We start from the raw sequence: 22751 nt of genomic DNA, 5'->3' as shown, positions 1-22751 counted from the left end.
CTCTCCTGAAAGTAGAGTGACTGCTCCTGAGAAGGAAGGAATGTGATGATATCTGTTGCAATAAAGATGATGATTAGAAAACAGGAAGACTCACCAGTGGAAGTTGTATAAGACAGAAATACAATATTTAGGCATGGGAGAATGTGTGTAGAAAAGACTGTAAGCTTTTCTCTTTTCTTTAAAAATTTTCCTTATTTGGGACTTGACTTTTACACTGCATTCCCAAAAGAGAATCAAACTTAAGCACCTCCTTCTCCATCTATAATTCCCCAGTTCTCGCTTCATAATTCTTGATTCCTCTTCTAGGATTCAAATGTCAAATTTCTCAGTTTGATCTTTCTCTGTTTCTCCTAGGATCTGAACCAAAAATCTCAGGGTGGAAGAAAGGGAACAGGCTAAAATTGTGGACCCTCAGGATCCTAAGGCACCTTTGCTATCGAAGTCTTCCAGAAGATTATGGGCTTTCTTTTTGAAGTCATCTGCTGAGTGAATGAGGCCTGTCTTGAACTTCTCCTTATGCCTTTTCAACATTTGGTCACTATCCACCAAGATTTGTTGGAAGGAAACCCATTCACCATTCAAGCTGTCCAGCATTTCTAGTACCTGTGGACAATACAAATGCAAGGATATCTCATCATCAATAATCCTGTTTTATTTTGTTTTACCAACTCACTCAATGCTCTTATCTACTCTTCTCATTTTAAAGACTCAAAGAATCTGAGAGTTGGGGGAGACTAACTTACTCTTTATATATAAGGGCTCCTGTAAGAGGGAACCCGCTATTTGAGAGCCTGTTCTACTTTTGGAAAGCTCTAGCTGTTAAGAAGTTTTTCTTTATATCAAGCCTAAATTTTGTTTCTTTGTAACCTCATTTTTCTGTCTCCAAGACCTAGAACAGTCTAATTATTCTTCAGTATGGCTACCTCAAAATACTTCAGAAGAGTCGCTTGCCTCTCTCCAAATCCTCTTCTCAAAACTAATTATCTCCAGTTCTTTAGGTCAAGCCTCATATAACATGTACTGTCACTGATATCATGGGAAACTGAAGCCCTCTTAGCCAGAGTCAGCAAGAGACTGAGATCTACATATATAAGTGTAATAGAAAATTATACAATGAATAAGTCCAATCCTTATAAGCATATGCACGGAACTCAGCTGATGCAGTTGCCATGTGGCCTTTGGAACATGTATTCAGTAGCTGGATTGAGTCTGCAAACCACATAATTAATTAATTTCTTTGACTGGTTTGGCTAGCAAAAGAGATGGAGTCTGCAAGGAGTCTTCAGGTAACTTCTTCCTACATATTTGTGTTCCAAGGGAAGAAAGACTTGGGTCCTCCCCATCCAAGGACAAGATATAGTGAGTATTGTAGTTTAACTCTCCAGAGGAAGAAGTGCCCCTAGTTATCTCTTCTCTAATGCTTTTAGCTCAATCTACCCAGCCTGGTAAGGTTCTACCCCAGTTTTGGCTACCACTAACTCCCAGTTCTGTTTAATCAATTAACACCAATAAGCTTTTTGTTTGTTTATTTGTTTTGCTTTTTTTGCTAAGGCAATTGGGGTGGCTACTTGCTCTGGGTCACACAGATAGGAAATGTTAAGTGTCTGAGGCCAGATTTGAACTCAAGTCCTCCTGACTTCAGGGCTGGCGCTCTATCCACTGTGCCACCTAGCTGCCCCACCAATATGCTTTCTTTAAAAAAAAAAAAAAAAAAAAAAAAGATTTACTTCAAAGAGACAGTGAAGACATGTAAACTGATTCCTAACCAAGCTGGGTCAGGGAGGTTCAGCTTTGTGCTTCTTGTTGCCTGTGAAATGTCATTCGTTAGAGAAAAGAGAAATTTCCCCAAATCTATAGAGAGTTAGTTGGAAATCTGCCTGTTCATATCCCATTTATCTACCAGAGAATAGATGGAAAAATGATCAAAGGATAAGAATAAGGAGTTTTCAAAAGAAGAAATTAAACCAACAACAACTATATGGGGAGAAAAAGTCTTAAATCACCAATACTTATATTCCTCACAACCTATCAGATTGGAATAGATAACAAAAGAGTACAAATGACAAGGCGACTAGGTGGCACAGTGGATAGAGCACTGAAAGTCAGGAGAACCTGAGTTCAAATATGGCCTCAGACATTTAACACCTCCTAGCTGTGTGATCCTGGGCAAGTCACATAACCCAAATTGCCTCAGAAAAAAAAAAAAAAAAAAAAAAAAAAAAAAGAATACAATGACAATTGTTAGAGGCCCTATGGGAAAACAGGCAAAATTGGTGGAGCTATGAAGTGATCTAGACATTCTGAAAGGCAATTTGAAATTCTGCCCACAAAGCGACCAGATTTTGTATTCCCTTTGAAAAGGATCTTTATATGCAATTATAGTTATAGGAACTCTTTTTGTGATAGCCAAATATTAGAAATTAAGATGTATCCTCCTTCAGAAGAATGGCTAAATAAATTATGATATATCAATGTAATGGAATGTTATTGTGGCATAAGGATATTATTAAAAGGAGAATCTCTGAGGAAACCAGAAAGATCTTTTATGGAATCTGATGAAAAGTGAACAGAACAATTTAAACAATGATAACATTACAAACTAATTTTTAAAAATTTTAGAACTCTGTTCAAAACGATGATAAGCCACACATCCAAAAGAATGAAGATCAAACATCTTCATATGTTTTCAGACATAGCTAACATGGAAATCTAGGAGGCACAATGAATAGAATGTTGGTCATGTAGTCAGGAAGATTTGAGTTCAAATGTGGCTTCAGACACTTACTAGCTGTATAAGCTTGGGAAAATAACTGAATCTCTTTTTGCCTTAAGTTTCTTCAAGTGTAAAATGGGAATAATAATAATAATAGTGCATATCTCCTGGTGGTATTGTGAGGATCAAATGAGATAATAATTATAAAGTGCTTAGCACAGTGCCTAGACCATAGTTGATGGAATTTATAAAATGTTAGCTATCATGATTATTATGTGGAATTTTGTTTTGCTGGACTATGAAGCTATGGTATTTAAAATTTTGTTTTTCAGGTTTAATTTTAAATTTGTTCAGTGGGTGGAGGGGGGCAGTAAGAGGAACAGATTAATTTTAAAATATTTAAAATTTAAAAATTATTTGAAATTAAAAAAAAATAAACTATAAAAAGAAAGGCAATTAAGAGATTATTAAATAGGCCTATTTTATGCTTCTGTTACTGAGACTAATTTCTTATTGAAGTAAGGTACTCTTTTTTGATTAAAGCCATGAATGCCTGTGAGTATATGAAAATGTGCTAGAATTCTCATTGTATATCTGAATTCCACAATAGGGATCCAAGTTCAGTCAAGACCCGTGTATATTAAAAATCAAAATTAAGGCCAAAAGAAAAAAAAAAAAAAAAAGAGCTAATTAGAAGAGGGAACCCACTATTTGAGAGGCTGTTCCACTTTTGGAAAGCTCTAGTTAAAAAAGGTTTTCTTTACATCAAGCCTTAATTTTGTCTCTTTGTAACCTCATTGTTCTGTCTCCAAGACCTAGAACAGTCTAATTATTCTTCAGTATGGCTACCTCAAAATACTTCAGAAGAGTCGCTTGCTCCTCTCCAAATCATCTTCTCAAAACTAATTATCTCAAGTTCTTTAGGTCAAGCCTCATGTGACATGTACTGTCACTGATATCATGGTAAACTGAAGCCCTCTTAACAGAGTCAGCAAGAGACCGAGATGTACATGTATGAGTGTAATAGAAAATTGTACAATGAATAAGTCCACTCCTTATAAGCATATGCATGGAACTCAGCTGATGCAGTTGCCATGTGGCCTTTGAAACACTGTGCCTGGGACACTGGAGAGATATTCTCATGAATGTTGAGATAACAATGTTGTTGCAAACTTACATTCTCTGGTACTTGAACCTCATACTTTTCCAAAATGGTGAACTGCTCATGAATAGGAGGTATCTGGCTCTCTGTATTGGCCAAATCATGCTGCAGAGTCTCCATGAGCTGAAGGCTGATGCCAAGATCCTCCAGGGTCTGAGGTGGGCGACTGATTCTAAGAAAGGTAGAGAGGAAAGATTGGGTAAATGGAATGGAGACAGCCCATGCAACCCCAAATCTTCTTCCAGTGAATTTTCCTATTTATCCCAGGAAACTTGTCTCTTACTTCTCAGAATTTTCACTCAGATAATTGTGCAGGTCCAAAAGCCTCCCAGCAGCCATCTCTTTGAGCAGTGTAGTGAACTTGTTCTGCCATTCATTACAGTGTTGCACCAAAGAGAACTTGAGATGGGAACAGTCCAGAAGCACAAACTGGATGTTGAGGACTGTGTCTTCCTTTTGCACATTATTGGCAACCTCCGTGTATCTGTGGGGATCCCAAGCCATCGTTAGGGCACTCCCAATGCCCCCCTCCCTTTCATTTTTCCCTCTTCCTTGCTCTGTTCTAACCTCCACATCTCTTTCACTGATTTCTCCTCTGTCACTGACCTGCTATGGATCTCTCTTCCAACCCCAATCCTCTTTTTGCCCTTGCTAATCTTTACCCCACCATGTTTCTCTCCCCAATCTTGTTATCTTTCTAGTCATTCTCATTTATATCTTATCTATACTTTTCTCTCTTTCATTTCTTCTTGCTTTCTCTTTCTTACCTTCATTCTTCTGTTCTCTCTGTTCACCTGTTGATTCCTATCTCCCCTTTCCTGTTGTTCTCTCTCCCCCTTCTTCCCACCTCCTTCTCCTCCCCTCCCCGCCCCCATCTCTGTCTCTCTGTCTCTTTCTCCCTCTCCCTCTTCTCTTTTCTCTGTCTTCTTTTCAAAGGCTAGGGCCAGAAGAAGTGAGAGAGAAGTGGAGACAAAGTGGCTGAAAAGATACTGTTATCATTTATAATGGCTATAGCATCATGTGCTCACGTGCTCACTTACTTCCCATACCCTGGATCTGGCTCTATGCTCCCTTATCCCTTCCCTTCCTTCATGAAATTCAAAATATTCTTTTCTAAGCATCACCAGCATAATCACTATTGCAATGACAATGGCCCCCTCTAGGGTTTAGACTAGGGCTAAAGAACAGTTGCTGTCTCCAGGCAACCACAGACCTCTGCCAGGGAAATCAGAATAACAGATTTTAAATGAGGTGTTTCTCTTCTGAGACAATGGAAACAGGGACATCAGACATCAGAGAATAGGGACAAGAGCTGAAACAGAGAAACATCGGGCAAGGACATGTGTGTCCCAAAGATTATATATAGTGAATTGGTAACAGAACTAAGAGTTTTTCTTTTCTCTGATTTTTCTTCTTGGAACCCAATTTAAAAGTACTGTTCTGTCTTTCAGACTTTCACCTATTAATTTTCAGTCATTTTACTCTTAAGTTTGCAGGTCTTTATTCCAATCCTTCTCCCACATAATGGGTCCTTCCCTGCTGAGGTCCCCAGTTCCCTGACAGAACACTATAGAATCCTATACGATTATCTCCTTTTCACCAGATTTTTCTAAGTTCTTACTCCTTTTTGGTAATTAAGGGATCCAATCTCCCAGTTCCTTGTTCTCCTCTAAAGTTCTCCTCTATTTCAGAACTCATATCTTGGCCCTGGGTTCTCTTCCCAAGCCCTGAATCTTTTGAAGATTCAGGTATTTTTGTACCCAACACTCACCGGGCAATGTCAGCATCAAAGGAGGAGACAGGTGGGTTGAGGCGCTGGTAACGTCGAATAAAGGAGTCCTTGTTGATCTCCCAAATTTCCTTGTATGTATCCCAGGTCTTGAGGTAGTTCTGGAGCAAGCTTGCATTGGTAGTCATACCTGCACTGATTTGTGTTTGGATCTTCTTGATGTCCTCATCTCGCTCTATGGAGGAAGAAGAGGAGCACTGAGGATTGACAATAAAACTACGGGCTACTTAGATTAAAATGGAGCAATTAGACCAGAAAATTGCATTAGGCATATATGATTAGTTTGGGGATACCTTAGACTATGATTTCAGTGGTCTGTAATAGCTAATTCTGTAGCATGTAAGTCAGATTTATATTACCTTCTTTCTCTTAGTTCCTAAGTAAAATTATTTTTAAAAATCAAGCTCTGTCTCCTAGGGGATGATCCTTTATTTCTAGTAACTATCATCCTATATATCTTTTGTTCTTTATGACCAAATGCTTTTTGATCTACAATAGGTGTCTCCAATTTCTCTCTCTCACATACACTTTTTAACCCCATGTGATCTGGTTCCTGACCTCATGATTTCACCAAAACTTCTGTTTCCAAAGTTATCAATGATCTCTTAATTGCCAGATCTATTAATCTTTTCTCAGTGCTCAATCGTTTTGACCTTTTTGTAGGCTCTGACACTATTAATCATCCTCTTCTCCTTGATACTAAGTCATGACTGAACAACAGTGTCAACCAGATCAGGCCTTCATCATCAGATTCTTATTACTTTATGCCTTGATTATCACAATAGTCTGCTGGTGAATCTGCCTCTCTTTACTCCATTTCCTTCTCCATTCAGCCACCAAAGTAATTTCCTAAAACACAAGTCCAAGCATGTCATCCCCCTAATTCAATAAACTCCAATGTCTCTCTATTGCCTTGAAATAAAATACAAAATATGGTTTAGCATTCAAAGCCCTTTATAACCTAGCTCCCTCTTGCCTTTCTAGTCTTTTTTACACCTTACTCTTTGTCATATACTCTTCAATACAGTGTTATGGGCTTTCTAGCTGTGCCTCCAATAAGATACTCCATTTTTTGGATCCAGGCATTTCTGACTGTTCTTCTGGAATGCTTTCCCTCGTCATTTCTACTTCGTGGCTTCCTGGACTTCTTTTAAGTCCCAACTAAAATCCCATCTTCTAAAGGAAATCTTCCCCAAATCCTTTAATTCTAATTAATTACATTTTTCCTATTATGTATTATATATGCATATTATATATATATGTATATATGTATATATATATACATATATATATATATATATACACATATAATTTATTGGTATATAGCTTGTTGTTTCCCCCATTAAGCTGTGGCCTCTTTTTGTTTCCTCACTGCTTAACACAATATGTGGTACATAGTAAGTGCTTAATAAATGTTAAGGATGGAGATGTGGCTTTGAATCCCAGAAATATGTAACCTTAGCACTAGAACACCCTTCAGAAGTAGCCCATTCCACTTTTGTTTAATTCTTTTTTTTTTTCTTTTTCTGAGGCTGGGGTTAAGTGACTTGCCCAGGGTCACACAGCTAGGAAGTGTTAAGTGTCTGAGACCAGATTTGAATTCGGGTCCTCCTGAATTCAGGGCTGGTGCTCTATCCACTGTGCCACCTAGCTGCCCCTGTTTAATTCTAATTGTTGGAAAATTTTTCCTTTACATCAGGCTTAAATCTGCCTCTTTGCAATTTCTAATTATTATTACTAATAATACAAGCATTTATCAAATGCTTACTATATGCCAAGAATTATATTAAGAATAGAGGGACTGGTGTGATTATCTATAAATTAGAGGGAGCCACTAGAGTTTCTTAAGAGTGCCATGGCCACACCTGTACTTTAGGATAATAACTTTTGAAGTTTCATGAAGGGAAGATTGCAGTGAGGACCTTGTAAACTTACCTTACTGGCCCTTGTTTTCCTCCTATATAATATGAAGGAGTTAGACATATGGCCTTTAGATCACTTTATTATTCATACTTTGTGCATTTGTGAATAGGTTTTTACTGAATGGATTTTGCTGTTGGCTTCTTTCTTGAATTCTGTCTCCTATTAATCCTACTTCTGCTCTTCCTATTTTATAGCTACTTCCTATGGTATATAACTTGGTGAATATATTAGGCAGTTTTTTCTCTCTTTTTTCCTTTTCAGGCTCCAAGTCATTCCTTTTAAAGACTATTCAATCCCTGGCCAAGGATCCTTCCTCTATTTTAAGTAGTGGTCAAAAAATTCAAATCCCATTCTTAAACACTATATTTTAAAACAGTAGTACATTTCCTACTGCTCCAAGAGTTGGCTTTTCTACGCATAGTCATCCTATACATGTACACCCTCTTTCATAGGTCATCCTCTTTCCTCCATTGCCATATCTTGCCCTCAGTGCCTTTCTGCTATCTTTGACTCACCCACTATCACATAGATGGGGTCACGACTGATCTTTCGATTAAGAAGAATTTCAGGAAGGTGGCGGAAGACAGAGATTGTGTTGATGAGGTGGCTGCCAATACTGTTGACCACATTGGCCAGGGTTTGCAAAGTGGGTGAGAACTCCACCTATGTGGGGAAGAGAGTAGAAGATATTTAGCATCTGGCTGTGATAGGAGGAAAGTGTTTAGGAAAGAGGAAAAGGAAACAGAGGGGAAGATCTGTAAACCCTGGAGAGGGGCAAGGGCTACAGGACAGTTGGGGTAGCAAGGGTGGAGAATAAGGTTGGGGGGAGGGAGGAAGGAGAAATGCCTCCCATCTTTGTTGGAATTCCTACCTGAGCCACACCTCCAGGGCCATCATTCTGCAATATGACAAGGACTCGGAAAAGTGGGTTGGGAGTGGACTTGCCATCTCCATTGATAGCTTTGGACAATTCTAGCAGTGACCATTTGACATTGAGACGCAAAGCTTCTTCCATCATATGATTCAATTGCAATGTGTATAGCAACCACTGCTGCTGAATCTGGTGGAAAGAGGTTGGGCAAAGAGAAATGTAGCCCTCAAAGGGATATAGTCAGAGTACTAAGAGGAGAAAGTTAGGAGCTGAGCAATTAGAAGCTTTCTTCTCAAGAGGTGAACAATAGCTGGAATTGAAGAAGATACTCTTTAAGATGCTGAGAGTGAAGGAGTAAAAGAAAAATGAGCTTGTGGCTATAAAAAGGATACTGGAATTGCAGGAATTGGAAAAGATGAGGTAACAACTGGAAAGGGCAGAGCTGGGTGTTAAGCAGTTCAAAGTGGAAATAAGATTTGTTTGCCCTGCTAGATAGCACTAGCTACTAAATTTCCTACCTCAGCACCATCATTCTTGAAGACTTCAAAGGTTTCACTCATGATATCCACCACTTCCTCATATAGAGACATCAATTTTTGCAGGACTACACTTCGATGCTCCTTTTGGTCCTCCTCAAATTCTAGATCTTGGTAAACCTTCTTGCCAGTAATGCGAACCAATAGAGTTTCAGATATTTCCTGTGCCCTCCAGCCAACTGTCAGTGTGGCTGCTTTAAAATCATTCACAATCATCTGAACCTGGTTGGATATATTAAGACACATAATCATGAGGATTTGAGTTCTGGGTGAAGGTTCTCTGCTTCTAATACTAATCATAAACCTTAAACTGACTTTTGTGACATAATTCTACAGAAAGGAAATCTATTCCATTTCTCAGGGGCGAAAATAAAATTTCACTAGGATTCAGGTATAATGTTCGGGCTAACTCTCTGGAGGGCTTCAGGATCAGTCAGAGTCAGGATCAGTCCAAAGTCCTTAGTCTTTAGGAGCAGAACAGAAGGAGGCAAGTTGCCACTCAGTTCATTAAAGATGAATCCTGGACTCTCAAGTTTGGAGCCTGGACTCTCCTCAACGTGTTTCGGCAGAGAGACTCTGATCTCTCTCCCTCTGCCCTTCAATCCTTGCCTATGATTATCTCACCACCACACATTCAGCAAATGCCAATTTTGAGGCGAGCCATCATATTACCATATCATCTAAGTATATGCTCATAGACCCCATTATCTGAGTAGATAATTAGCCTTAAGTGCTCTGCTGTCTTGAGATTCAAATACACCTTTTCAGAGTTCTAACTTTCTACATTTAGGTCTCTTTAAAACCAAGTCCCACTCCATGGGCAGGGCACTGATTCCCTCAGTCCCCCATCCCAAATAGATGGGAACCAGGAACACTCTAGGAACCCAGAAACTTACCTGTGTAATCCTGCCTCTGTACCAAGACCCACCTTGCTGGCATGTATACGACACTCATTGATGAAGAAAGTGCTTGCTCCTTTCAGGATCCAATGCAGTTTCTTGAGTCCAGGATGGATCTTCTTGTCTAAGAAACGGATTCGTTCTTTGAACAGGGCCCTCTCATCTGGGGACAGCATTGCAATGATCCTATTTATGAAAAGAGGGGCCAGGGAACAAATGGAGAAAATGAATCAGGAGAAGCAGAGTTCTAGATATTTCTCTCATAATCACTGAGATGAACTGAAAGACTTCAGGGTACTTTAAGGTAGGAATGAAGAGTGTTTATGAAATAATACTGAAATGAAGCCTCCACTCCCAGGTCCCCTCAACCTAACTAGGTAAAAAAAAAGGCTTCAAAAACAGAGAAAGAATTCAGTTCTGCCATGATGCCCTCATTCTAAAAAAAGACTATGAAGAAATTCAGGATCAATATGGAGATAAAAGCAGTTCACTTAATGCTACTTTGCTCACTGATAGACTGACTCAAGTCCCAATCAGAAGTTTGTCTAGCTTTGTGAACTGAGTTTCCTCCTGGATTAATCTCAGAAAGTATAGCCTAGATCCATGGCATTCAGGGAGTTAGTTTGATTTTATCCTTTAAATCAAAGTTTGTGGAACCAAATATGAAGGACAGAATTTGAGCATTTTGAACCCTAGGGAAGAGCTAAGATTTTGGAAAGACAAAAGTATCAAGAAGGAACAAAATCCAGAGCAGAACAGAGTTAAAGACACAAAAACAGAGTTAAAGAGACAAAGTAAAATTGGAGACCAACCTGTTATAATCTCGGGCAACAAGCAACAAATTTTCACGCAGGACTCGCAAGTCCTCAGCACGCTCAGCTACATTCACTACATAATGAGGAGTCTCAAACAGCAACCTCTCCCAAAAATGAATCTCCACAAAGAGTATCAGCAGGGTCCTAATCATGGGAAGACATCCATAAACAGATGTAAAGTGAAAACCAGAGCTAGGAAAAAAAACAGGTACAACGACTACAACAATATAAATGCTAAAAACAACTATACATTAAAAAACTGAAACAGAATATTGAGAAAATATAAAGAACAAAATTGTCTCCAATGAAGAGATATAAGAAGAAACATCCTCCCTTCCCTATCTTTCTCTGTCCTTTTGTCCATAGGTATGGAATACTGCTTAAAATATCAAATATTTTTTGTGTTGATCAGTCTTGCTGATTTTTTCCTTTTTCCCACCTTAAAAGAATTCTCTGTTATAAGGGAAGTCTCTCAGGAAAGAGATAGAAAGAATGATACACATGAAGTAAATATGATATGAAAACAAAAAGGTATTTTTTTTACTTTTTTTTTTAAAAAAAGGAAAACCAAATAACTTAAGTGAAAAATAAGAATGTAAAAGAGATGAATAAAGGAAATGGTTAAAATTGACATTGCCCAGTCATTATGCCCCCCAACACCTGATCTTTTAAATAATAGAGATAAAAATTTACAAAAATACAAAATTTGGGAATTTACAGAACAAAAACCAAAGAAATTTAAAAATCCAATCTCAGAAAAAAAAAAAATGAATAAGGCAAAAAGAAACGCCCAAAGTATAACTCCAAGACCAGATGATTTAAAAGTACATTCTAACAAATATTCAAAAGCCAATTAACTCCTAACATAAATTATTTATTTCCCCCCAAAAAAGGAAGGAAGGTACCCTAACAAAGTCTTTCTATGGGACAAATATGGCATTGATATCTAAAATATGGAGAGAGAAAGTAGAGAAGGAAAATGATATGCCAATCTCTCTAATGAACACTGATGAAAAATATTGAATAAAATATTAAATATAAAATAAAATATTAGCATAGAGGTTACAGAAACATGCTAAAACATGCAGGTTTGGCTCAATGTTAGGAAAATTAATATATTAGACAATACTGATAACAAAAACAATAAAAACCACGATAAATAAAGGAAAAATTTTTGATGAAATATGATACCCATTTCTATTAAAACATTTAAATGAACATTTTCTTAGTAATACTAAACCAAAAGCTACCATTATTTGTAATGGAGAAACACAGAAGCCTCTCTAATGACTACTGCTCAGATTTTCTCTTCCTGGTGGTTTATATAAATCATGTACATATATTTCTCAGATTATTTCCAATGTAATTACATACGAAAACTTGATAATCTTATTTGGGACCATGGGTCTCTGGGCAGGGATAATGTTGCACAATGACAAACAGACTTTTGATGACTTAGGAGTCAGGAAACTGAATTCCCATTGAAAGAGATCAAATAGGCCCTTTCTTTAGGCCTTTTTGCTCTTTTTCTTACTAATGGTGAATGAGGCAAGAATTGTTACTTGGGCAAATTAAGGGAGGGTGGGGCAGAAGCTGCTTCCTTATCTCCCACCCAGCTGCCATATGTCCATTTGTTTTTTGTGTGTGTATAATTTCCTGATCTTAGGTGAACCAGTATTTGGAGAACTTGAAAGGTTGAAAAATCTATCTGAAGTCCTCAGCAATCAGAATGAGAGAGTCTACTGAAGGTAGTAGCAGGGGCATAGATGGATGGATATGGAAAGTGCCTGTGGCAGTTTTGGACTGTGACTCCTCATAAGACACAGATATATTAACTACAGACTAATAAAGTCACTTATTCACCAAGCCAGAAAATGAAACCTAAGGAAACCTCATAAGGATTCCATTAAGAGAAAAAAAGGGACTTAGATTCAGGATTTGAGAAGGACATCTTGGTTGTACATGTTCTTAGCACATGTGCCTCATGTCTGAGCATTTTCTTCCTAGGAATCTTGGGTGTGCAAGGGGAGGATGTAACCCCCGGGGATGCATAGGCTGGGGGGGGGGGTGTTTTATAATTCCTGTTGTTGTTCTCCTTTCTCTGTAAGTACCTTTATCTAGAAACTTTTAGAGTTCTATTGCTTAATTGATCTTAGAGACCATATAGGATAACGGCTCAGGAGGTCTTGTCAATTTCTGAGATGTAATTGCTCACCGTAAAAAATTTAATCATCAGAGCTGGTAAGATCTTAGCTCCAACACATCCCTGTTTTTTAAGCTGTTTTTTGGTAACTGTACATATTTTTAATGCCAGAAATTCTATTCTCCATGGTATATCAGCATTTATTTTGTAATAAGTCAAGCTGCATATGTTACAGTGAAGAATAAAAGCATCTGGTGATCATTAACATGAAGGAAATAAATTTCAGATTTTGCCTCATACACAGAGCCTTGACCTGACTCTGTTAAGAGGCTTCCTCCTCTGAGATTTAAAAAAAAAAAAAATCTCCAAAGGGATTCACACTTCTCGGTGAACCAAATGGGGCTAAAGGAAGAAATAGAAACAACATCTCCCTCTAGTTGTCAGAAATAAAAAAGGAAACAGGACAAAAATCTGATAGTGTTTTAAAAAATAAGAGCACCATTGCTATGGTCTGTGAGATTGGCTGTGCAAATGTTAATCATCCACAGGAAATCATATCTTCCCCTAATAAATGTCAGAGCTGGAACCAAAAGTCAGTGTTCTTACCATACTACATCATGTATTTATAATAGAGCATACCCTAAACAATTTTAAACAATAATTCCAGAAGGATTCAGCATTGGAATAATTAAGGAGAACAATTAAGAAACTACCCTCATTATATAGGAAAGGAAATAAGCATATGGGAGAGGGAATATATTGTGGGAGAAATGGGCTATTATCTATAATAAATATAATAAATCTATAATAAATATCTCTCCAATTAGCCTCACTTTCTCTCCTGAAATTTGATACTAATACAGTCTGAGCTTGGGATTGCAAATGAGTCAACAACTCAAGTGCTGGTGAATAATACACTTCTTATAGGGACCTCTTCAGTCTGAGGGAAGTACTTTAAGATATTGGGAGGGCCCCTAAAATGGAATCTTATACTTGGGGTTTCTTGAGAAACAAGAGAAAAGTCAGGAAGTAAGAGTGAAGTTTGCTTCTCTGAATTGTGAGTCAGTTCCCCTGTGTATCTGCTAGTCCTACTTCTTCTGCTGCTAAGGGCTTGGTTCAGGAACTCAACACTGTCCAAATTTGTTCCTCCTCTCTAAGAGGCTGGATTTAAGTCATCAAAGGTGTCATTGCTCAGAACTACCTCTTATTTGGGATGATGTGTTTCTTTCTCTAGGGACTGCTTGTCTATCCTATTCAATTTCAGTCTTCACTTGAGGTAGGTGGTTGCCTTTGCTCCTGAGGTCATGTGGATGAAAGGCTCTGCCAATCATTAGCTCTCCATAGCTATGTATTTTACAACCTCTGGCTTTTTTCTTTTCTTATTCCTAGACCATATTTTCAATATATGTTTTGCCAAATCCAGCTATCTTTGCATTAAAATCACTGAGTATTATGATACTTAATTGTATACGTAGTATCAATTTTTCACTGAATTTTTTTTTTTTTTTACTAACAACAATGCTATTAGTTTCATAAAACGTTTCTTACTTTTAACCTCTCCTGCTTTGTTGTTGGGGTAGAGAAATGAATAGAGAGCCAGACCTGAAAGTCAGGAAATCAGGAAGACTCATCTCTGGGTTCAAATCTAATCACAGATACTTACTAGTTGTGTGATCCTAGGCAAGTCACCTAACCCTGTTTACTTCAATTCTTGCCTCTGTAAAAAATGAGCTAGAGAAGGAAATGGCAAACCACTCCAGTTTCTTTGTCAAGAAAGCTTCAAATAGGGTCAGAAAGAGTCAAATACAATGGAAATAACTGAACAACGTGGCCAGAAACTGGAAAACGAATGGATGTTCATCAATTGGAGAATGGTTGGGTAAATTATGGTATATGAATGTTATGGAATATTATTGTTCTGTAAGAAATGATCAGCAGGATGAATACAGAGAGGCTTGAAGAGACTTACATCAACTGATGCTGAGTGAAATGAGCAAAACTAGGAGATCATTATACACTTCAACAACGATACTGTATGAGGATGTATTCTGATGGAAGTGGATATCTTTAACATAGAGAAGAGCTAATCCAATTCCAATTGATCAATGATGGACAGAATCAGCTACACCCAGAGAAGGAACATTGGGAAATGAGTGTAAACTGTTAGCATTTTTTGTTTTTCTCCCCAGGTTATTTTTACCTTCCAAATCCAATTCTTCCTTTGCAACAACAACAACAAAATTCGGTTCTGCACATATATATTGTACCTAGGATATACTATAAGATATTTAATATGTATGGGAATGCCTGCCATCTGGGGAGGGGGTGGAGGGAAGGAGGGGAAAATTTGGCACAGAAGGGAGTACAAGGGATAATGTTGTAAAAAATTACCTATGCATATGTACTATCAAAAAATGTTATAATTATAAAATAAAAAAATTTTAAAAAATAAATAACTGAACAACAACAAAGCTCTAATGTTAACAAACTCCTCTTCATAGAAGACATCTCCTTTTGACACTTCCTCTTGATTTTCTCCAAATGATACCTCATACCTGGCCATCCTATGATACTAATTGCTCCTTTTCTCATGTCCATGCCATGCTAGACTATTAAGAGGAGGTAGAATACTTTTTCTTTTCTAGTGCCATTTTTTAGTCTGTCTATTTGCCACCATTAGCAGACTCTCCTTTCATCCATACTACTCTTATTTATTTTAGTCCATAACTTGGTTACTATGGTTTAGTCCATTAACTAGTCTATAACTTCTTATCTTTCTAGTTTTGTCATACACTATGCAGTTCAGAGAAGACTTACAAGAATACACATTACTCCCTTCCATGCACTTTCAAGTCCAGTCCTATTGGTCTACAATGGTGCAAATTATATGGACCAAAAAATCATTTTGATATAGTTTTATTTCATGGCAGCAATGGTCATGTGAGTGTTCTGCTGTTACTAAGCTAACTCAGAACATGTGACTTTGACCAGATGAAACCAGATTCAACAGGTTTCCCCATCTGGAATTAGTTCTCTATCAGTTGTGCATGGATTTCAAACTCCACATATGTATTTTATTGCTCATTTTTGTTACATTTTAATTCAATGATTTTTAAAATTGAGATTACTCTAAAGAAATTACTCTAAAAATCATAATTCTTAAGGAATATATAATTCAAGTATTGTTAGATATTGCAACAGTTGGTGTGGGGAAGACAAGCATTTATTTCATAATGAAACAGAATCATATGTATCAAACAAAGTAGAAAACTGAACTAATTCTTAGGAAAAAAATAAAAGACATCTGAAAGCAATTAGAAATGTTGTTACTGACTCCTCTACAGAGACTCCTTAGTTGTGGAAGAACGACAAAAAGTCTAATTTAAATTTTTTTTAAAGCTTTTGACTACTGCTATGAAGAAAAACCACTCACTATGGACAAAACAATAAAAAACTGGGATACTCAAGATTAAAAAAATATAATTATTACTGCTGAAACTTACATTTTCAGTGAGGGCTAATTCCAAACCTTTTTCAGAAGTCTACATGAGTCTGTAAGATCTAGAAATATTTATAACATCTACTTTTTCAGGTAAACTATCTACCCAAAGAACTGTTTGGGGATTTTTTTTTTTTTTACTTTCTATTAAATTGTTAAAATTTCAAACCTGAAAGTTTTGTCCCAATTTAGGGAAAAATAAAATAATTTTATTTTGATATATTGAGAAGCAAAATTGTTCTAGGATTAAAGAAATTCCCAGGGGGAATGAAATACTGAAACACAAGTCCCTGAAACATTCCACACATCACAAAGTAAATTTATCTAAGATAGGGAGATAAACATGTTTCAGTGCTCTGGAAACCTGCCTGCTTTCATCCCAATTTTTAAAAAATTGTGAGTTTTAATCAAAATGAAGACATGGACAGGGAGGAAGGTCTATTTGTCAATGTATATTTCATATTCAATGGGATCAGGTTTCATGAGAAGCAATTAAAGAATATGTCAAAATCTTATGAACTCAATGCCAGTTATGTAAAAAAAAATTGATGAAACAAATATACATATTGTACATTAAGGTTGTTTGAGTTTTTAAAAATATTTTAAATCATTACTGATTAGAGAAATGCAAATCAAAACAACCTAGATACCACTACAGGACTATCATATTAGTTAATATGAAAAAAAAAAAGAAAATGGCAAATGCTGGAGGGGATACGGGAAAATTAAAATACTAATGCATTGTTGGAGGAATTGTGAACTATTCCAAACATTCTAGAAAGCAATTTGAAACTATGTCCAAAGGACTACTAGGCCTGTATCTAAAAAGAGAGATAAAAAACAAAAAAGAAAGGGACCTATATATACAAAAATATCTATAGCAGCTCTTTCTGTAGTGGCAAAGAATTGGAAGTAAAAGGAATACCCATCAATTGAGGAATAGCTGGACAGGTTGTTGGTATGTGATTGTGAAGGAATACTGCTGAAATATATGATCTCAGAAAAATCTAAAAACACATATGAACTGATGCAAAGGGAAATGAGTAGAACCAGGAGAATACTATATACAACAATAGTAATATTATGTACAATGATCAATTGTGAATGACTTAGCTATTCTCAGCAACACAATGAACCAAGACAATTCTAAAATGTTATTCATCTTCAGAGAAAGAACTGATGGAGTCTGATTGATTTAAAACTTTCCTTATTTTTCTCATAAACATTTTTGGTCTACATGTTTTTCATGACTGCACATGTATGACCTGCATCAAATTCTCAGGGATGGGCCAGGGAAGAGAGGGAGGGAGAGAATTTGGAATTCAAAATTTTGAAAAATGAATGTTAAAAAATTATTTTTACATAATTGGGAAAAAATTAAAAATATTAAATGAAAATGTTTTTAAGATGTAAAAAGTTATAAGGTTTATTGCATGTTAATATAATTATTTTACTTTGTTCTGATTAATTTAAATGCCATAATACTTTCTGTCTCACACACAATACAATCTCCCATCTCTGTGTCTTTGCACATTTCCTCACCTCTGATTCTTAAGAATTTATTTTTTTCCTTCAATATTCTTCTTAATTACCACTTTCTTTCCCTGATCCCCACTGCTGCTCATTCCCCTTTCTAAAATTACCTATATTTATTTTATATATATTGTGAACATACTTACAATACATACATCTCTCTTGCAATTTCATTTTTGTCTTTGTATTCACAGCATCTAATCCAGTGCCTGGTATAGAGTAGCCATTTAATAAATACTTGTTTTTGCCTGACTGACTGTGTAGGTAGGTTTATAGGAAAAATCAGATTATCATCCAAGTGTAGAATGACAATTGTAAGGGTCCTAGAAAGGTCAGGCAAGCGCAATTGAGATGTAAGTGGGCCAGTGATCTCTGAAGTCCCCAGATGTAATTGGAATTGAGTACTAGGGACTTCCTTCGTGGGTGGGACCTCCAGCCATTGGTGGGAACCTAAAGTCTCACTGAAATCTCGGTCAAGTTCAGGATGTAACCTTCATCATCGATTGGCTTATGTCTGTGATCTCATAGACCCTATATAGGCTCTGGGCAGGAAGAACTCTCTCTCTTTACTATCTAGAGTTTGGCCTGGAGGAACAAGTACCAAGATAGATGAAGGAGGTCATAGAGTAGATGTGAACCATGTGAATAAAGACTAAGCTTGTTTGCCAAAACTCTTGGGTGCTCTGTTATGCTTAAAAACTGCTTCCCTATGCCATAGCAGCAATCCCCGGAGGATTCTGGGGACCTCAAAGCAGAGATAAGAGTGATATTATATTTACCAGTTTCTCTCTGATAGGCCTAGGAATAATGACCAATTAGCATTAGTTAAGCGAGAGTAGGCCTAACAGACAATGGTCTATGAGATCTTGAGAATAGTATTTAGGAAGATGATGATGCTTATTTCACATATAGCAAAAAAAAACCCAAACCAAAACAAACAAACAAAAAAAAAATAATAACAGACCCTCACTGAAAATACATTGAAATTATATTTAGGTATAAATCAAAAGATAATAGGTTTGTATTGTGAATCTCAAGCAGCACTCACTGATCTGAATTTTTTTTTTTTATTGATCAACTATCCAACAGGTTATATGTTCCTCCTTCCCACCTCCCAATATTATAGTCAGAGGTAGAAGAAAAGTCTCACCTATGACTCAAAGATTGGCTCTACTTCAATGCTTGTGGATGTGTCTAATGATTTCTAGCAGAACCTATATAACTCCAGAATCCTCCTGAGTCTGTCTGGAAAACTCTGGCTAGGAGGACATTGTTTCTGTCCTTTCCCTTCTTCTCTAGTTACTTTCTAACACATTTTGTTTATCTACCCACCAGATTCCCAATAGGCTTGGCTTTGACTCCATAGAGAGATAGATGCTTAAGAGGGATTAGAAGTCAACTACCATTTAAAATAAACCCCATCTCATGATAGTGGGATCTGGCTGTTCCTTAGGTAGTGGGACTCACTGTCTCCACATCTCTAGGTGAAGCAGTACCAGAACAGCAGTAGCTAGGACACAGTCGATCATATAAAGTATCACATTCAGCACACTATATCACAATGCCTACAATTTTAATTCTTGAGTTACTTCCTCTTAACTCTCTGATTTTGCCATGGGCAAAAAAAGAACTGCAAAGAGAGAGTACATTCTCAAAATAGGAACCATAACACTAAAAATGTCCAAAGGGCATTTGGAAAGCAGTCTTCCACTTATTATCTTCTTAATAAAATCAAATTGTAGGTCTTGAAGAGCTTAAGATTGATATTGATTATATGACCATTTGAAATTTAGAGATCAGCACTAATAGTGATAGTATTAAATACTTAGTAGTCATGACACAGATCAAAATCAATAGATGTAGAGAAGAGGCCAACCAAATTGACTCCTCATCACACATTTCAATCTAGGAACCCTCACGAGAGCCACCATCTAAGTTCTGAATAAATATCCTACATATGATTATTTAATTTTAATATTAACATATTTTTATGAGCTAGGCAGGTATTATTATCAATATTTCACAGGGGAGGTCTTTGCTCCTATTCCTATTTCCCCATTTTGAAGTTTTTAAAAGTTACAAGGTCTGGTCAACACTAAGATTTTTAGCAAAAGAATTTTAAAATTTTAAGTCTAGAAATCTAGAAGTGCAATCGTTTTTAAATGTACTTCCTAGAACCAGTTGTTTATTTAATTAGTGGTTCATCTCTACAGGAATAAATCCTACAGTGGCATTTATTTAAAAATAAAGTGTGATACTATAAACAAATTAGGAGAGCAATGGATAGTCAGATCTTTGGAGAAGGGAGGAATTTATGGCCAAAGAAGAACTAGAAAACATTGTAAAATACAAAATGGATAATTGTGAGTACATTAAATTAAAAAGGTTTTGCACAAACAAAATCAACATAGCCAAGATTACAGGGAAGCAGAAATCTGAGAAACAATTTTTACAGCCAGTGTTTCTGATGAAAGCTTCAAATTTATAAGAATACAAGAATACAATTGGAGCCCAATTGATAATTAGAGGATATGAACAGGCAATTTTCAGATGAAGAAACTAAGGCCATCTATAATCATATAAAAAACAACTCTAAATCACTACTGATTATAGAGAAATGCAAATTAAGACAACTCTGACATACTTCAGACTTCTCTGAGATACCTGAAAGATATTAAATTGTCTAAGATGATAGGAAAAGATAATTATGCATGTTGAACAGGATATGGGAAAACTGGAACACTAATTCATTGTTGGTGAGTTGTGAATTGATCTAGCCATTTTGGAGAACAATTTGGAATTAACCAAAGGGCTACAAAACTGTACATACACTTTGATCCAGCAGTGTCACTACTGGGTCTATATTCCAAAGAGATCATAAAAGAGGGAAAAGGACCCACATATGCAAGAATATTTATAGTAGCTCTTTTTGTGGTGGCAAGGAATTAAAAATTGAGTAGATGTCCATCAATTGTAGAATGGCTGACTAAGTTATGGTATATGAAGATAACAGAATATTATTGTTCTTTAAGAAATGATGAGCAAACTGATTTCAGAAAAGCCTGGAAAGACATGAACTGATGCTAAGTAATGTGAGCAGAACCAAAAGAACATTGTACTCAGTAACAGCAAGATTGTGTGATGATAAACTATGTTGGACTTAGTTCATCTCAGCAATGTGGTGATCTAAGACAATTCCAATAGACTTGGCCTAGAAAATGACATGTGCATCCAGAGAGAGAACTATGGAAACTGAATGCAGATTGACAAAGACCCACCCCCATTTGATTAAAAAAAAATACTGGGAAAACTAGAAACAGTCTGGCAGAAATTATGCTTTGCCAAATATATAAAACCATATCCCATAATGAATTTTAAATTGATAAATAACTTTAATATTAAAGATTATTTAAAAAGTTAAAGAGAAGCTCATCATATACCTCTCACAGCTATGGGTAGAAGTTGTAGTTTTAACCAAACTAATAGGAAATTATAAAAGATAAAAGTTAACTGTAATTGTATGAGGGTTTGGTATCCAAAATATATAACTGATAGATTTTACATATATATATTACATATATATTATATATATGTATATATATATATATATATACAGAGAGAGAGAGAAAGAGAGAGAGGTGTGTATATACTTACATGTATTTAAATAAACCAAAAAAAAAATCATTCCCCAATAGATAAGTGACCAAAAAATATGAACAAATTCTCCAAAGAAGCACAAATTGTTATTTAAAAATATTTTTAAAATAAAAAAGAATGTTCCAAATCACTAAGGATAAAAGCAATGAAAGTAAAAACAACACTGAGTTTTCATACCCATTAAATTGGCAAAGATGACAAAAGATGGAAGAAGTCAATTTTGAAGGGATTGTGGAAAGATAAGTATACTAGTGCATTGTTGGTAAAACTGTGAATTGATACAATCATTTTGGAAAGCAGTTTTAATAATGAAATAAAGTGACTAAAATATACATATCCTTTAATGTCTATAGATTCCATTACAAGGCTTATATTCTAAACAGTCCATTGTTAAAAAGAAAGTCCCTATATCTACCAAAATATCTATAGCAACACTTTTTTATATTAACCCAAAATTGGAAACAAGGTAAATGCCTATCAACTGGGTATTCTAATACATGAATACAACAGAATATTACTCTGCTATAAGAGGAATAGAAAGATTTATACAGTCATATGCAAAATAAAGTTAGCAGTGCAATGTAAACAATACATGACTGTTATTGTTCTATCATTTTCAATCACATCCAACTCATTATGACCCCATTTAGGGGTTTTCTTGGCAAAGATAATATTGAATTGACTTATTATTTCCTTCTCTAGCTCATTTTACAGATGATGAAATTGAGGCAAAAAGGTTAAGTGACTTGCCCAAGGTCACTCAGCTAGTAAAAGTCTAGGTCAGATTTGAACTCAAGAAGGTGAGTTTTCCTGACTCCTGATCCAGGACTCTTATCTGCTATGCTACCTAGTTGCTCCAATACATGACTATAAATAACTGATAGTGAATATTGTAAAATTACAAGTAAGCCTGGTGCAAAAAATGAGAAATGAAAAACAGCCCTATCTCATTCCTTTGCAAAGAATAAATCCTGATGATTTTTTGCCATCTAAATTAAATATTCCCACTTCCTTAAGCTGATCCTCACTCATACGGTATAGATGATATAAAATTCAAGATTCTCTGAACTGAATATAAAAACTCAATACTACTCCTTAATTATAAGAAATAAGAGAATTAGAATATGATGTATTCCAAAAGACAAAAAAATTTATATGTACCCCAAAAGAACAGATTTTTCGAAAGATATACTTTTCTGTAAAAAGGAATA

At 36.1% G+C, this 22751-nt stretch overlaps 1 protein-coding gene across 1 annotated transcript in view; it reads right to left on the bottom strand.

Annotated features, from left to right (window-relative positions):
* Nucleotides 1–22751, bottom strand: part of LOC141566784 (dynein axonemal heavy chain 2) — a 117936-nt gene that overhangs the window by 59995 nt on the left and 35190 nt on the right. Inside the window, exons 10-18 of the mRNA XM_074311828.1 lie at nt 10706–10852; nt 9923–10079; nt 8977–9216; nt 8459–8647; nt 8103–8250; nt 5647–5839; nt 4159–4359; nt 3891–4047; nt 429–603 (exon numbers count right to left, since the gene is read on the bottom strand). Coding sequence (XP_074167929.1) covers nt 429–603; nt 3891–4047; nt 4159–4359; nt 5647–5839; nt 8103–8250; nt 8459–8647; nt 8977–9216; nt 9923–10079; nt 10706–10852 — 1607 coding nt within the window. The remainder of the gene's footprint in view (nt 1–428; nt 604–3890; nt 4048–4158; nt 4360–5646; nt 5840–8102; nt 8251–8458; nt 8648–8976; nt 9217–9922; nt 10080–10705; nt 10853–22751) is intronic.

Source organism: Sminthopsis crassicaudata, chromosome 4 (assembly GCF_048593235.1).
Source record: "Sminthopsis crassicaudata isolate SCR6 chromosome 4, ASM4859323v1, whole genome shotgun sequence".
NCBI classification, from domain to species: Eukaryota; Metazoa; Chordata; class Mammalia; order Dasyuromorphia; family Dasyuridae; genus Sminthopsis; species Sminthopsis crassicaudata.
This window is presented reverse-complemented; position numbering and strand designations above follow the sequence as displayed.